The sequence below is a fragment of the Trachurus trachurus genome, assembly GCF_905171665.1.
Source record: "Trachurus trachurus genome assembly, chromosome: 22".
NCBI classification, from domain to species: Eukaryota; Metazoa; Chordata; class Actinopteri; order Carangiformes; family Carangidae; genus Trachurus; species Trachurus trachurus.
Window position 1 is genome coordinate 18,184,708 of NC_139907.1, and position 15,587 is coordinate 18,200,294.

At 46.7% G+C, this 15,587-nt stretch overlaps 1 protein-coding gene across 1 annotated transcript in view; it reads right to left on the bottom strand.

Moving 5' to 3' along the window:
* Window positions 1–15,587, bottom strand: part of LOC311005822 (latent-transforming growth factor beta-binding protein 2-like) — a gene marked incomplete at its 5' end in the record, with an annotated part of 80,904 nt that overhangs the window by 35,291 nt on the left and 30,026 nt on the right. Inside the window, 5 exons of the mRNA XM_083998413.1 lie at window positions 5,746–5,848; window positions 7,067–7,356; window positions 8,628–8,831; window positions 11,764–11,967; window positions 12,935–13,191. Coding sequence (XP_083854539.1) covers window positions 5,746–5,848; window positions 7,067–7,356; window positions 8,628–8,831; window positions 11,764–11,967; window positions 12,935–13,191 — 1,058 coding nt within the window. The remainder of the gene's footprint in view (window positions 1–5,745; window positions 5,849–7,066; window positions 7,357–8,627; window positions 8,832–11,763; window positions 11,968–12,934; window positions 13,192–15,587) is intronic.

Below are 15,587 nucleotides of genomic sequence, written 5' to 3' on the forward strand. Positions count from 1 at the left end.
CCAAGGGAAGCCCAGTGGGGGAGGTTCAGAAGTCTCAATAAAGCTTATTAGCAGGGAGGAGAGGACCTCTGTGGTCAGTAACAACTCCAGCATGAATCTGAGAGACAGCTCACTTCAAAACTCGGCTCGTCTTGAAACCTCCTGAGATGTTGCAAAAGTCTTGTGCAACCTTAATTATGTAAGAAGCATCGCACTGACATTGATCGGTGAGGTGAGATCAGCATCAGCATCTCACAGGAGCATTGCAGAAGATGTTTGTGAAACTACACTGTACAAACTTTGCTCATAGGATCTAATTTGACAGATTATACTCCGCTTTTCCCTGTGTGCTTCCCAGACTTAATAGATGTTTGCGATGAAACTTAGTTCAGCGGATCTTTACTGTTCCCTCAGGAAATTTGTTTGAACACAAGTTTAAATAGCAGCTGCTGAAGCTTAAGATTCAGATGTTGATGACAGCGCTGGTTGTATCCTCATTGATGCACTTATCAGCTTCTTGGCTGTCTTACTAATTGATTGATGTGGCAATGCAAGAACAAGGCTTAAAAGATCACTGTAGTTGAGTCTTGTCGTTTCTGAATCTGAAGCCTCGGCTACTGTACCGGAATCTCAGAACCGTGTCGCCTGAAAGTTCACCATAAAAAAGAAAAAAGATGCTAATCAGTGACAACTTGGTCGTGTAATTTTCATTATCAAACAAAAAGCTAAGAATTATGGTATCCTCGGAGGATTTAATGATGTGTCTGTTCTCATGCTTGTTTCGACAGTCATTTGTGTAGAAAACATAGAGTTACACAGGCAGTGGCTTGCAAGAGTGAGCTCAAGCTGTGCATCATTAGTGTCACCCTTGGTTACAAAGACTGTAGACCCAGACTGGTCTGTATCCACCGAGAGTACAGACAAAAACTTCCAATTGTTGTCTATCCATTTAGCCCTGTTCCACAAAAGACTTTGTCACCCCTCACTAATTTATTGTCCGTCTCCATTCAATTGTGTTGTGCATTCCCCCGACAACTGCTCAGTAATATTTGCTTAAATTCCTTTAATTCAAATTCCTTGAAGCTTCTTGATTGATGGCGCTGTCCTAAATCAAATCTGAATAAAGCCCTTAGGTCTCTTTTAAACATGAAAGTGAACCTTGCTCCACCGCGGGCACCGCTGTGGGCATTCAAATGAAAGAACAGCTTATGCAAAATGGGGAAGAAAGTAAAGAGAGATGGAGGCAGGAGGCTGAGAATCGGGAGAGAGTCTGTAGTCAAATGGGTTCCTCAGCTGTACAGAAATCTTTAATTGCTAATTCGGTACAATCACTTGGTGGACCACCCAGCCTGGGGGCTATACTTCTAAGACGATTGAGAGGTCTGGTCCATCAATCACAGGGCTCAGAGCCCTTCACCAACTTCCCCTGGGACCTGCCTGGGAGGCAACCTCAGTGTTGGGCTTCTCTCCTTAACTGGCTGGAAAACCTGAGAACGCGTGGGAGACATGAGGGAGGAGGGATGGATGCCATCCACAGGACGGGAACAGGAGACAGCCTTCCTTTCCATTTCATTGGGGGCCACTCTATAGGAAAACAACCAGCACCAACGCCAAGTCCTCCTCAGGACGTTTTCCAGCAATTTACTTGCTGACACGCCGCCACAGGACAAACTGGTGCCGCCGAGAGAAAACCAGGAGCAAACAGATCTCTTTAATCACCATGGAGGATTTCAGGTCATGTGAGTCTCTCAGATGGCAGTGCCATCTCTTCTTGGCCTTTGAGCCAATGCTTGATTGAAGCAAACAGTTTAAAGGATAGTCATTTACTTTCAAAAGAAAACATCTCCATGGCACACGCCACACTGCCATTCTGGCACGGTCCATATCGCATGCTTTGTTCATAATGTTTCCCTGCTTGTGAAGCTAAGGCTAATCAGTGAGGACACATGGGACTAATATCAACATCCTCCTCCTGATACAGATCTTGACACAAAACCAGCTCCGAGATGCTCAACCGTTGACAGTCTCTGCTGTGTATCTGTATCGTATTGCTACAACACAGCCATCCCGCAGCACATTTGCATCAACAATCGAAAGGCTTTGATCAAATGGTTATTTCATTTTTCTGCGACGTTAAATCTCTACTCGAAACACGCTTTTCATTGTTTCTGTTCACAAAAGTATGTATGTTACATCTCTGTTTGTAGTTTGACAATGCTGTTTCACGCCCTTCTCCAAGATGCTAATGGAAAAATAACCCGCATCAAACACACATTCAAAACAGATCCACATTCCTCTATAATCTGCAAATCACTGTGGAATATCAACCACCTGGGCTGCTTCCAAAAAAAGGCATGCCACGGTACATTCCCAATAAAAATGCGCTTAACTTAGCTTGTATCCAATTAAGAAATGCAACACAAATTTCAGATCCATCTGCCTCCAACTGGGATTTATTTCTCGTAGCGGTTTGCTCTGCTCGGTCCTGATTAGCCACACTGCTGCCCGGCTAATGGATTCCATCATCCTAGTTGTGAAGGGATAACTCTAAGTCAACATCAATGAATCAAACGCTGTCAAATGCTCCTCAACAAGAGACACTGCTGTGGAGCGGTTCCAGTGCATCTGTTCTTTTGCGGCATATTTCTAAAGCAAAGTCGTTGCATCTCTTGGTTTTGTTGGTCATTAACAAGTGTTCATGTTTGATCAGCGCTAATAAAAAGCAATAAGTGCAGCATTTGGCCCCTAAATGAATGTCAGATTAAACGATTGGGGAATAGATGGGAGATTTGGGAGGGATGACTTCATGTGGGAAGATCTGGAAGTTGTGGAGCTCCATGGGCCCCCTCCCGCTTTGCCTCATCTGCCTTTATTGATCTAAACCGCATGAAGAATTGTGTCCTTGTGATGGAGAAAAACGCAAGGAGGGAGTGGGGTTGAGGGGAAACAGACAAGACAACTCCCACAGATAGAGGCGGAAGAGAGGGCGCTGCAAAGCCAGCGTGAGGGCACTGACATCATGATAACCCTGATGACCCGGGGAGGTAGAACCAGAGGAAGCCAAGGCTCCTGTGGGTGTGGTGGTTACTTTGGGCCCCGGGGACGTCTAATCTGACTCCCTGGGAAGCCTCCCAGCAACGCAGACGGGGAAGAGTCACTGAGGGGGAAGCTGCCCGGCAATGACAGATGGGGAGACAAACGGCTTGTGGAATTCCATTAGCTGTGAAATTCACAGTGAGGGAGGTGCTGCCAGGAGAATTACAGAGTCATGCCAATGTTACACTTTGGGTCGGGGTCAGCCCACAGCAAATGGCCTCGTGTTGTTTCAGAGAACCTCAGATTACTTGACTAATAAAAAGGCATCCTGAAGTCATCCCAAGGTTACACAACTATCTCTATCATGACTCTTTGTTTTTTTAAGATAAAATTCCTCTCACTGTGCAGCGGATTCAGTTTCTGCTCTGGACTTCTTACGTGACCCGTTCCAAATCTCCCTTGGCACAGTGGTAAGTTATACCTCGGGACAGGTTTGACCACCCCTACGTCCCTCACCATCAGAAATTACAATCCTGCATTAAGCTAATTTGAAATTCAAACAAACTTCAGGGAAGGTTTTTTTTTTTACTCCTCATCACAAGAACCAGAGGGATGGAGGCTGACTTCAGCCTGTTCTGGTTGATCTGGATCTCATTACGAGCCAGGAATCCTCAGCATGTGACTTTTAAAGGCACTGGCTCCTAAAGGCTTCGGCTCCCACTGAGATGGGATACACTGGCACTCATGCCCCCGCAACGTCAGCCCTCCTTTGGAAACACACATACACAACGTCCTCCCTTATTTGCCACAGCTGTGACATAAAGTCGTCTTTGTACAATAATAAATAACATCCCGCTATATGATGTTGTCAACTGCTCGGAAATGGATGTACAGTCACTGCAGCCAGACTGTAACATCGGGAGGATATAACAAGTCTATACGACTAGACTGAGAGAGGCTGGAGCAAATATAGTTAATGTACGGTAATATTGAAGTTACATGGGCCCAGAAAGGAATAATATATATGTGAAGTAAACCCAGAAGGCACAGACCAAGAATCATGTCTGCAATACAACCACATTAAACCATAGTCTTACTAACATCATCTGTAAATGCAATAAAAAAGATATTTGCTCCCAGTCAACAGTGCCTTTTGTACCCAGCTATAAACTGACCAATGGGAGTGTTACACCCTTAAACACAAACGGGGCTTTCATGACATCATTATCACATACTCAACAAGAGGCACGGGAGACTCTTTTAAAAGCTATATGACTTTTCTTCACATTGCAAAGCCCAACTGTCCCGTTCGCTGAGAAATGAAATGCATCATTTTCCAGGGGAGCTGCTGTCTCCAGGTTGCACATCACTCCTGTCAAATACGTAAGAAAGCATACATCCCGGCCAGTGAGGGAGGAATGCAGCTGAAAGAGCTGGCCAAGTGTCTAAACTGAGAACAATAACACTCTGGTGGAATCCAAAGCATTTTCTCTTATTAAAGCTCCCTGCAAGACTTCTGGGACATATAGTAAATGACTTCATTTTGACTTTGACTTTCATTTCCCCCTCTCTTTCATTCTGTCTCTCTCTCTTCTTTCTCTGGCTGCGTGTGACCTCAGACCTGGACCTACAGTACGCTGCCCCCCAAAACAACCATAAAAATGAGTGAAGGGGGTATACGCTCCATTTCTCCCGCAAACTTCAAAGGAGGGAGCAGAGAAAAAAACATCTGCGAGCCAAAAGAGATCGTGCCGGGGACTTAGGAAGAGCAGGAATCGGGCATGCTGAAGGAGACGGAGAGCGGGAGAGAAAAGAATGGATCGGCATCTATGATAGATGGAGGGGACAAAGAGGGATGGTGTCTGCTTCTGATTAAGGCTCAGTCAGATGTTTAACAAGGTATGCAGACTCTGTGAGTTTGATATCTGCGGCCGTGATCATAATATAATCAGAAGTACCAGGACAAACAATGAATGTCAAGTGCCCCCATGTGCCACTGTACTGTAGCTTTCTTTGACTTTGACAGCAACTCCTCTACCAGCACAGGACCAGAAGCCACACCCTCTTAGAGATGTCAGGCCCGAGCGTGAGTCTCCATCTACAGTGAAGGGTGTCCCCACCCACGCTGCCTGCCAGCACGCAACCGCCCTGCTGCTGTTTTCTCAAACCTACCGCAGCTTTGGTCAGGGCTGTTCATTTCCTCACTTTTTCAAGGCCACGTTGGCTCACCCTGCCCACGGGGTGGGTGGCACTCCTGCCAGACTCTCATCCTCACCCTAAATGTGTTTTCATTTGCTTTTTGGTGTCGGTTTTATGGAGGCGCAAACAGCTCCGTTTTTACAAGTGGGTGCATGGGCGAGTCACGCAGTTAAAGAATCTAATGATGGACGCTATGTGCTAATCGTCATCAGTCGTTAGCATTAATTAGGCCTATGATAAACGCCGTAAAACTCCACCAAGCGTAAACATCTGCTGTTTAAGAACAGAACAAGCATCACTTGACTAAACACCTGAATATAAAGCACTATCAAAGTAGAGCCCAGCTGCGTCTGGCTGTTTTGAACAAATGGTGAGAATCAGTACAAGAACACCAAGACATCAACACACCAACAGCACAACAGAAGAGTAATAGCAACAGAATTAGACAATTTAAGTATGTAATGGAACAAAGAGAGACAAAACAAAGGAAAGAGCTGCTCAGACGTGATGTCTTCAGTCAGTATGACTTACCTGGTTTGGTTGGACACTTTTGGCACTTGTTGAGACCCCAGGAGGCGCCCACACTTCCACAGCAATCATCCTGTTTGGTTAAGCCTGGCAGAGGCTTGCCACACTACAACAACACACATCTGTGTTAAATCTAAGACACGAGTTTTGAGAATGAGTGTTACATATTTCTGCTTGTTTGTGTGCAGATGTGTGTGCGTAAGGTAAGGGCCGTTAAAAGGTGTCTGTGTGTTTGTGTGCACCACCTATCTGTGAGGACAGAGTGAACCAGACACATCTGAGACTAGTTACTTGGAGAAGGACATAAACACCGAGCCACAAGAATAACTATGGCCCTCCTGGCAGGACTCATTACGGCATTTGGCTAATTGTGAAGAAAGATTCCTATCGGACCTTACTTACTGGTTTTTTGGCCAAATAGAAATTTCTAAAACTAAAAAAGAAACAGAGAGGACATTCTTCTACAGAACACCAAACTGGCATACTGGCAGGAGAAGAGGGGAAAACTGCAAGCTCAAATCTTAGTACACTTCTTTTCTGGGGCAGTTGTGTTGAACTGAAAAATCGCTATGACTGGGAGGTTTCATTTCCAGCTCTCTCTCTCTCTCTCTCTCTCTCTCTCTTTCTCTCTCTCACTGTGTGTGTGTGTGAAACCAGAGTAGAGAAAATATGATCTGCTATTCAGGACAAACAAACTTGTTCAAGGAATAATGCTGGCAAAAACAACTCAACTGCAAATCACAGTGTTGTTGCAACTGCAAACCTAAAGGCCAAGAGTCAAACATAACGCCTTATCACAGCCAAGCAAACAGATGCTGTATTAAGTGTATTAAGCCTTAGATTAGCCAAGCTCACGCACTGCCACATGAGTCCTTCCCACCCATGACTAAATTTTCTCTCACGACAAATGTTTGTTGTGTCATCCATTCATTATCTTGTACAGAAAGTCTGTGGGACGTGCCATAAATGGTAACATGCAGTCACCACAAAGAGATGGCCTCCACATGGGCTACGTTTCAAATGTTGTCCTCTGGATGCATCCTAACTCATAGCAGGCCTTTGTTGGGAAAACTGGGGGAACATGAGATGACCAGTGTAGTCAGAGTTCATAAATCCTGGTCACTACAGAAATCATTCCCACAGGCCAACTTCCTGTTTGAGACAGAGAAGGTGAGAGGATGTGAATATAATGATGCCTGTGGTAAAGCAGCTATTTCTCCCACTGGTTTTTAACGCCTACGATGGTTCTGATCTCCCCAGGTGGCTTGGATCATGTAGTGATGACAGTTGTACTGTAGTGCGCTTTAACGACTGAACACAATACCTGTCCGTCGACCGTTTCCTGAAAGCATCTGCCCACGTGTCCGTTCTGACGGTTGTGCGGTCTGGCGTGGCCGTGGCCGTTCCCGTTCCCATTGGTATGCGAGTACCTGCTGTTGTGTTCGACTGTGGGTTCGTGTCCATTCCCGGGCTGGGAGCGCTGCTGGACAGAGTGAGCCCCCTCTGGGAGGCCCGGTCTCTGCCCAGGCTGGACCCGAGCTACTTGGTGGACCTGGACCTCGGCGTCCGGAGGATGCTGTATGTGGACGTTCACCAAGGATGGGTGGAGAGACACTGGACACGGAGAACACACAGTGTATACAGTATAGCAGATGGTTTACACTTTCAAATTTAGAATAATGTAAGAGGAAGTATCCTGAGCCAAGGTGTAAAAAACTGTATATACATACTGCAGTTTGCAAGCTATTAGCGAACATATCCAACACATACTCAGCTTGATTCATCACCAAGTTATGAGATATACGTGGGGAATTCCCAGGAATGAAGATACTATTAAGATGCTACGAGAAATACAACAACACCGAGAGTTCTGGATTCTCTGGTTTAAATCAAGTCCTAGTTTAAGACCAAAAACAGATTTGCTGAGGAGCTGAGAAGATGTTGCAATGAGGAGAATGAGCTCTTTTGTCCTACTGACAGAGGGGAAGCATCTATCTTCAGGGAGTGCCAGGGTTTTTTCCCAGAATCCTGACCCACTATCATGAATCATAGTGTCAGTGACAGATGTCAGGGAGAGTCCAAGGGGAAGAAATAGACCTTATCAAACGTCCTGGACATGAAACTGCCTTGGTGTATACATATACAGTAAAGCACGCAGACAGGAAGGCTCATGTTTTTTTTTTGACGTGACATGACAATGCTGACACTGAAGACGTGTCATTTAATTATTATTATTCATATCGCTGTATTCAAAATAGAGTATGGAAGATTTCTATTCTCAGAGGAATTTAAATCATCTGAGCTTCTGCTTCTGCTTACTCTCAGACAGAGTAAGGAGGGCAGAAAAAAAAGATACAGGGAGAGATGAAAAATGAGCAAATCTTTCTTTTTATATTCCTTCTTATAGCTTCAGGATGTTGCCTTGCTCTGTTTCTAATATTCACTTCTGTTTGATAAAAGCAGCATTGTGAGAACAATATGAGGACTTCCACTGAGTCATCCATTACTAGTTCTGCTTAAAATAGAGTCTGACCTCCACCACTGGCCCGCAAAGGCTGAGTGCTACGCCGTAAACAGATTAGTAAATCAAGGAGTAGATGTGCGCCCTTTAAAACCGAGGGGAGAAGTGGAACAGTTGGCCTAAATAACACAAAGGCGTCGTCGCACCAGGATTTAAAATAGTGGAACTCTGTGGCAAAATCACTGAGTAAATCTCTGGTGTTGTGTTCAGGTTTCCAAAAGCAAACGGTCTTGACAGTTCTGACAGTTCTGTGTTGCACCATCCACTTTTCAACCCTCAGAGCCGCTCTGCACAGAAAGGAGACGAGTGGAGCGACTGAGGTCGGCAATTGGACCGAGTTGGCAAGATGAGTGATTATTATTACCTTGCTGGTTGGACAGAGGCAGCGTGTACATGGAGTGGGAGGGAGATTTCGGCGGCTGCTGGTTGGGATCCCTGTGGCTGTGAGGGGCGACTCTGGCGGGAGCGGCTGGCAGGTGGCAAAACTTCCCCGTTGAGTTTGACGGACACCAGCACTGGTCCCTGCCGATGCATCGGCCTCCGTTCAGACAGGGGATCTGACAGAAGACTGCAAAATGGAACGAGGACAGAGAGAGAGAGAGTTAAGGGTGTGACAGTGGTGAAGAGAAAAAGACAAAGATGTTTTTCGGAAAGAGAAAACCATTAGAAAACACAACACGTCACATTTAATTGCACGACTTTATGCATCCCGACACACGCCGATCCAGTAATAAGAAACAGAAGGAGTAGTTCTAATAGGAAGGGTATGTGCTGGGGCTTCGTTTGTTTGCAAAGGATTAAAGATGGTCAAGCAGTTCTCCACTCTGGCACTATAAGACACCTCATTCCACATAATGTTTATAAAGTTTCGACTTTGTCCTGAGGGCAGAGGCACGGCGCTGGCCCTCGCGCTGCACCTCCTTCGTTGGCATGTTTTGCCTCACATTGCTAATTACACACTCCTGTGCGGGGTGGTGAGTGATGATTCATCCTGTAATCATTTCAGAGAAAATAACAAGTGCATGCATTTCTGTACGGAACACTTGCTTTGCTGGCAGGAACAGAAATGAGAAATTACCAAACATCAAAAAAAAGGAAGGCAACTGTCTCTCAACTCTGTTTGTAAATTGAATCCCTGCTCTGTCTATACTTTGATTTATAGTTTGCAATTTACAACAGAAAGAAAAAGAGGAAAGGTCGGCACTGACCAGATGGTGTTTGACAGTGCTGCTTTCACAGCATTTTCATTGGCCTTATCTTTTTGGCATAAGGGATGGGTGCCAGCTTAGCACCCTACATACCTGGGTCTGCTCCCATGTACAGATTCACTCTGACCTGACCTCTCCTAACTCAAAACATCAAAGACTATCAAAAGAAAAAAAAAATCTATCCAACCGTGTCGAATGAGAAAAGAACCACCGTGGGGCACAAAGGATGAAAAAGTTAAGCACTTTTCTCCGGCTCAGCAATACCACAAAATATGAGGACTGTTTAACGAGAAAAGTCGGAGATATGAAAACCCCATATACAAGCAGATGAAAGAAGAGGCTGGTGATGGAAACATGCTGCGAGCTGCATCCTCTCCTGTCTCATTGGGACAGACAGCAACACGCTAACAGAGAGTGCAAACGGGGGGAGCAGACAGACGCTGGACAGTCTCGATGGCATGTAGGGAATGAGCTCCCTGTCACATAGAATTACCAACAGTGAGACTGGAGGAGGAAGAGAGGGAGGGATGGAATAGGAATAGAAGAGTTACAGATAGGGAATGAAAGGGATTAGAAGAGGAGAATGTTAACAGGACAGATTGGAAACAGAAAGGAGACAGCGATCGAGGGAGAGAGTGAATAAAGATGTCGAAAAGGCAGACAGCGAGACTTGGAGGGGTCCAGTGTTGGTGTCCAGACACACAGGAAGGCCTCCTGTGATTAGACATGCTGGCTAAATTATCAGCTCAAGTAGGCTATTAAATCCTCTCAATGATGCAGGTCTGCACTCGTCTGTGTTAGGCCAGCCCCCCCGCCATCAGCATGGGGGCAGGAACTATTCTTAGACAACAACTTAGTGTTGACTCTGCACGCCACTCTCCCTGTCTGCCTATCTGTCTGTCCATTTAACAACCAAATAGACGCACGCACGCACACTTCTCACTCAATAAACAGACTTCTACCTCGATATAATATCCGGTTTTGAAGTGTAATATAAGTGCTGTACACGGAGTGCGTATCGAGGGAGCCCGTTATAATTATCCAGCCAGATTTTACTGCACCGTGTAAGGAACATAACAACAGCATGAGATAACTGTTTGCTGTCCACTCGACATTCCTCGACGAACACGCACACCCAAGCAACAGGATGCGAGCCGAAACGGAAAGCAATCTCTTTTTAACGCACTCTTTAACGCATGCCTTTAAATAATGAAGGGAGATTTCGAGGGAATAAAAACGGGGCATTAAAAAACAAAACTGCCGCTCAGGGAAGAAGTGGAGGTGCCAGGAATGTAATCTTGCGGAAGGCCTCTGCCAGGATGCTGAAGTGTTTGGAATATCTACGCCACGTTCCAAAACCCCATTAATGGGCACATAAATCTGCGACATCAAGCTGTTTATGTATTCATAAGTCAGCTAGGGCCTCCCCACGGAGCCTCGCGCACTTAGGTGAAGGAGGGATGCATGTGTAAGTTTGTGAGTTGTGACTTGCGGAGAACGTGTATGTGTATGTGTGTGGTATGTGCACCCTTCACCTCTAATCCACAAGTAGTAATTAGTCTGAGCCTTAGCTGGGCCCTTATAACTGATGAGAAAACTAAGAAGCATGCAGGGGTATGACCCTCCCCTTGGCATTGACCGCCCCCTCCCTTCCCATGGACACTCCTGTGTGAATTTGGAGCAAAGCCCCCTGGATAAATGGCAGGTTTAATGTAATCCCTATAAAATCCTGCTCATGCTGCTACTCTTTCTCTCTTTCTGCCTCTCCATCTCCACTTCCATTCGCTCCCTCTCTCCCAGGGAGCACATTAAATGGTTAACGGCGGGGCCAGCCGCGAGGTGTAAACCGCAAAGAGATGGGAGCGTGGGACCACCACGTGTGTGAGTGTATGTGTATGTGTGTGAGAGGGGGAGATTAGTCCTCTTTTACACAGCCCGCTTTTAATCTGCTCTACCCCCGTCTCTCCTGCTTTCCCCGTCTCTCTTTCTTTTTGACAGTGAGAGTTTTGAGCGTAGCGCTCAGCTTTAATCTCGAGCACTCTGCCTCCTCTCTGAGCTTGGTATTCAGAACAGACGGCATGCCACTGGGAGCCCATTCTGTCAGGCTCACCCCATAAAAAAAAAAGAAATAAAAAAAAAGAAATCGAGGATGGAGACGTAGGGAAATTGTGTGAGAATCCAAAAGTAAGAGAGAGCAGAGAAAGGGAGGAAAAGAGACTTGTAGGGACAAGAAGAAGCAGACAAGAGAGATCAGCGTTAATGACAATCAGAAGGCCTGGAGACGACACTCACAGAGTCTGAAGCCCTGGTTCTTTGGCTGCTGCTGCTGCTGCTGCTGCTGCTGCTGCTGCTGCTGTTGCGATGTCTCACTATAAACCGTGGTGATGTCTCCCTTCTCGCAGCTGTTGTAGCAGCGGCCGCCGCTGCACACCCTGCGGCACAGCATGGGCGTGAAGACGATCTTAATGCGATCCAGGTTGGAGGTGAGGTTGGCCCCTGGAAAACACACACACACCTGGATGAGAAGGAGCAGCAGCAGCAGCAGAGACAGGCTGGAAATGAGCTGCATCCTTTCTCCTTCAGCCTCACTGTGACACACACTCCCCATCTGGGCAAAGGGAGGTTTATAAGTGTGTGAGGGTGTGTGCTGACGGCGGGCCAGTGGCACGCTGCAGCTGAACAAGCGATGTGCCACAGTCCAGCGAATAGGGGAGAGGATACTATTAGGTATTGGGCTTGCCTCCAAGCCCTTTATCTTTGGAAGAAGGTGTTTTGGATGTGTGTATGTGTGAGGGAGACAAAGAGAGCGTGAGTGCAAGTGAACATTGTGTAATGGTGGGAAGCCGTTCAACAGCCGTTGCCCTGGTACAGCGCTAGAAAACAAGAGGAGCTTGAACAGCAGACAGCTGCGTACGCTGGAGGAGTGCATCAGAGGAAGATGAGGTAGTGAAAGGAGAATAAAACTTAGGGAAGACGAGCGCTCACATTTCTTTTTGTTGTGGGTAGAGGCGCCAGAGCCCAGTGCCTGTCATGTAGGAGAGGTGACAGTGCAGATTCCCAAAGATATCAAAGCATGTAGCTGTGCAAACACACGGCTCACAGTCCTCCACAGCAATTACGTGTTTGTTGCACACTGCATGCAGCATTGATATCAAATGTCTATCTGGTTGGTGTGATGCAGACCACAGAGGGGGCGGGGTGGGTGGACAGTGGGAGAAGGGAACCGCAGCCTGGGATGAGGCCAGTTCTTTTCCTTGTGGCTAATGTTCCATTTAGCGATGACACCACAGGATGTGTATGTATCAGTGAATTGAGTGAAAGTGGGCTGGTGTTTGTTTTGACGTGGCTAGGAAGGGTGGAGGGTGAAAGTGAGAACAGATAGAAGTTTTTTTTTACAAAGATCATTTCACCATGATTGATGGATATGTTCCGTTTTTTTGTGGTTTTGTTTTTTGGGCCTCACCTGCTGGTGACAGGGCATTGTTGAACTGGCCGTCACCGCTGGGCCTGTGGCTGTTGTGGCCGTGCACGTTGCTCTGTCCGTTTCTGTGTCCGTGCCAGTTCCTGTGCTCGCCGCCGTGGCCGTTGGCGTAGCCGTTGTTGCCAGCGGGTAGAGCGTTGGAGGTGATGGGCCCGGAGGATGACGGATAACGTTTCACTGTGCGGGAGGTCCCGCTCTGCTGAGGGGAGGAGTCAGGGGGTCCCCGTCTCACTTGGGTCCTGTCAATCACATCATCACGAGACCATAAACACATGACCTCAGTGGAAAGCTAATGTCCCGCACATATATACACTCACAAAGATACTCCCATTAGCAACGTATGTGCATTGCCGTGAAATCCATTAAAGCGTGGTCAGTGTGTGCAACAGAAAATAATATCCCTAAGAGACAAACACGGTGTCTTAGGTCATAGCTTTGCTTTAATTGATTTTATAGATAAGACACAACGATTTGGAAATAATTTTGCTTTAATCAAATTAATAATACCATATCATTCTTTAAGCACTGGGTTTCTCAACTAACATCTGCTGTAAGTCCACAAGCCGTGACCCTCACTAATTAATGAAAGATTCTGTTTGACATTAAAGACATTTCGCAAGCGAAGATTTTTCACCACTGATTAACGAAAAATGAAGTCTCAGGCAACCAAAGGGAATAAGACTCACTGGTCCCAGTTAGCATGCGTGTGTGTGTGTGTGTGTGTGTGTGCGTGTGTGTGGGTGGGTGTGTGGCTGGTCTGTTTGCCTCAGAGAAAAATGTGTCATTAAACACATTAGATCTTTCCATCAGGACTGCAAAACCTCTCCATCACCCATTCTATCTGCTTGACTAGATTATGAACTCCCTGTTCCTGACTGTTCTGACTGTGGACAACCAGGGAGCAACATCCTGAGGGTTGCACCGGGCTGGAGGAAGTATTAAAACTGGGGTCGAAGAGCAAAGCTGCACCAGAGCTGCGAGGGGGCACGTTTTTGTACCGGTGAGCATTTGATGTGGGTCAATTACCAAGCCTGTGCTGCACAATCTGGAAGCTGAGCTCATGTGAGCCACCTGGGGGAGGCGCGTGCCTCTCAGACAGACAGACAGGCAGGCAGGCAGACGAACCCACCTTGGCTCTGGGGGTCTAGTACTGTAGAAAATCTTGGGTAGTGCTGCGGTTCAGCCCTGTGAAAAAACATCTGGATCCCACTGATCCGCCCTGACAGACAGTCAGCAGAGCAAGACAAAGATGAACAATGTCGGGCAGATCAGAGGAACAGTCCTACAAAGCACACCTGTGGCCCTGTAATGTAATTGAGGCTGTAATCAGACCCAAAGTGAGGACATAAACTATGCATTAACATTGAATACGCGGGGTTTCCAGCCACACACCATGTATTAAAAAACTGAATCAGCTCTGCCAACACATAGACACAAGTGTAATCAGGTAAACAAACACACATGTGCATGCTACTCTAAAATGATACACAAAAACACACACGCATGCCCTCTCCCAGCTGTGCTCAGCGCAAGTCTATGCATGCCTCTTTCTTAACAGAGCGCACACCACATTCCTGCTGCCAAGGGGAACAGGACAGTAAATGAGAAAGGGCAAAAAGAGACACAACTGTTCGATAGTCGTCGTCATCTTTTCACAAAGGCCACGGCAGCACCTATAGGCAGCTGCTGACCCAGATCTCTCAGGGGCGCGGCCCGGGAATAGGATGTGGCACAGGGAAACAAGAGGTGCCTGTGTCAAGGTGGTGAGGACAGACGAGAGGTGGCTAAACCCCGTCAGGCCGCCACACACCGTCCACACCAGATGATGATTTAGTTTTTCCATCGCTAGCAGTGACACCTGGCCCACGCGCATCCTGTCCCGCTTCCTTGGCTGAGCCAGATGTTGCTCTCCCTCGTCTCCCTCACTTTCAGTGGCAAAGCGACTTCCTGCCAGCATGAGCTCAGCGCTGCCCTCTCTGCCTGCAGATCAGAGGGGCAGCGGGGGCAGGCGCGACTCCCCCTGCAGCGTTTGATGTCATCATTAAGAGCTTCAAGGCCGCTGCGATCCAAGGAGGAACCGCTTTCCCCCCCCCGCCTCCTGTCTTGTTCTGGGTGACTTGAAAGCAATTTCGAAGACCTTTGCCAAGATTACATGCAACATGGTTTGAACAGACAGATGGAAAAAATGTTTTGGGTATCAAATTATGGCCATACAGTTTTAATTAAACCACTGATGGGACTGATAAGAGAGCTGCTGAATGAGCATGTGGTGGAGAAATGAAGCAAATAAAAATGATGAGAAAAACACATTGAATTTACAAACTTTCTTTCGCGTGTGTCCGCAACTCCGCATCACTGATGCTGTTCAACATCAGCTGATATTTAAAAGTTGTTTGCTGAGCTGTGGGCTGTTTTGATATTCTGCAGTTTTCCACAGCTCAACAGAGCAAATTTCATAATTATACCTTGCAGCACCACTAAAGCTCACCGATTAACATGTCTCAGCTTCAATCTGTATACAAACAGGAATATAAAAATGATAGCTTTTTTTGGTTTTAGGGAGACTTAACTCGGGCCACACACTGGCCAAACCAACCTCACAGACTCTGAGTATCAGGAAACATGTCTTTAAGGC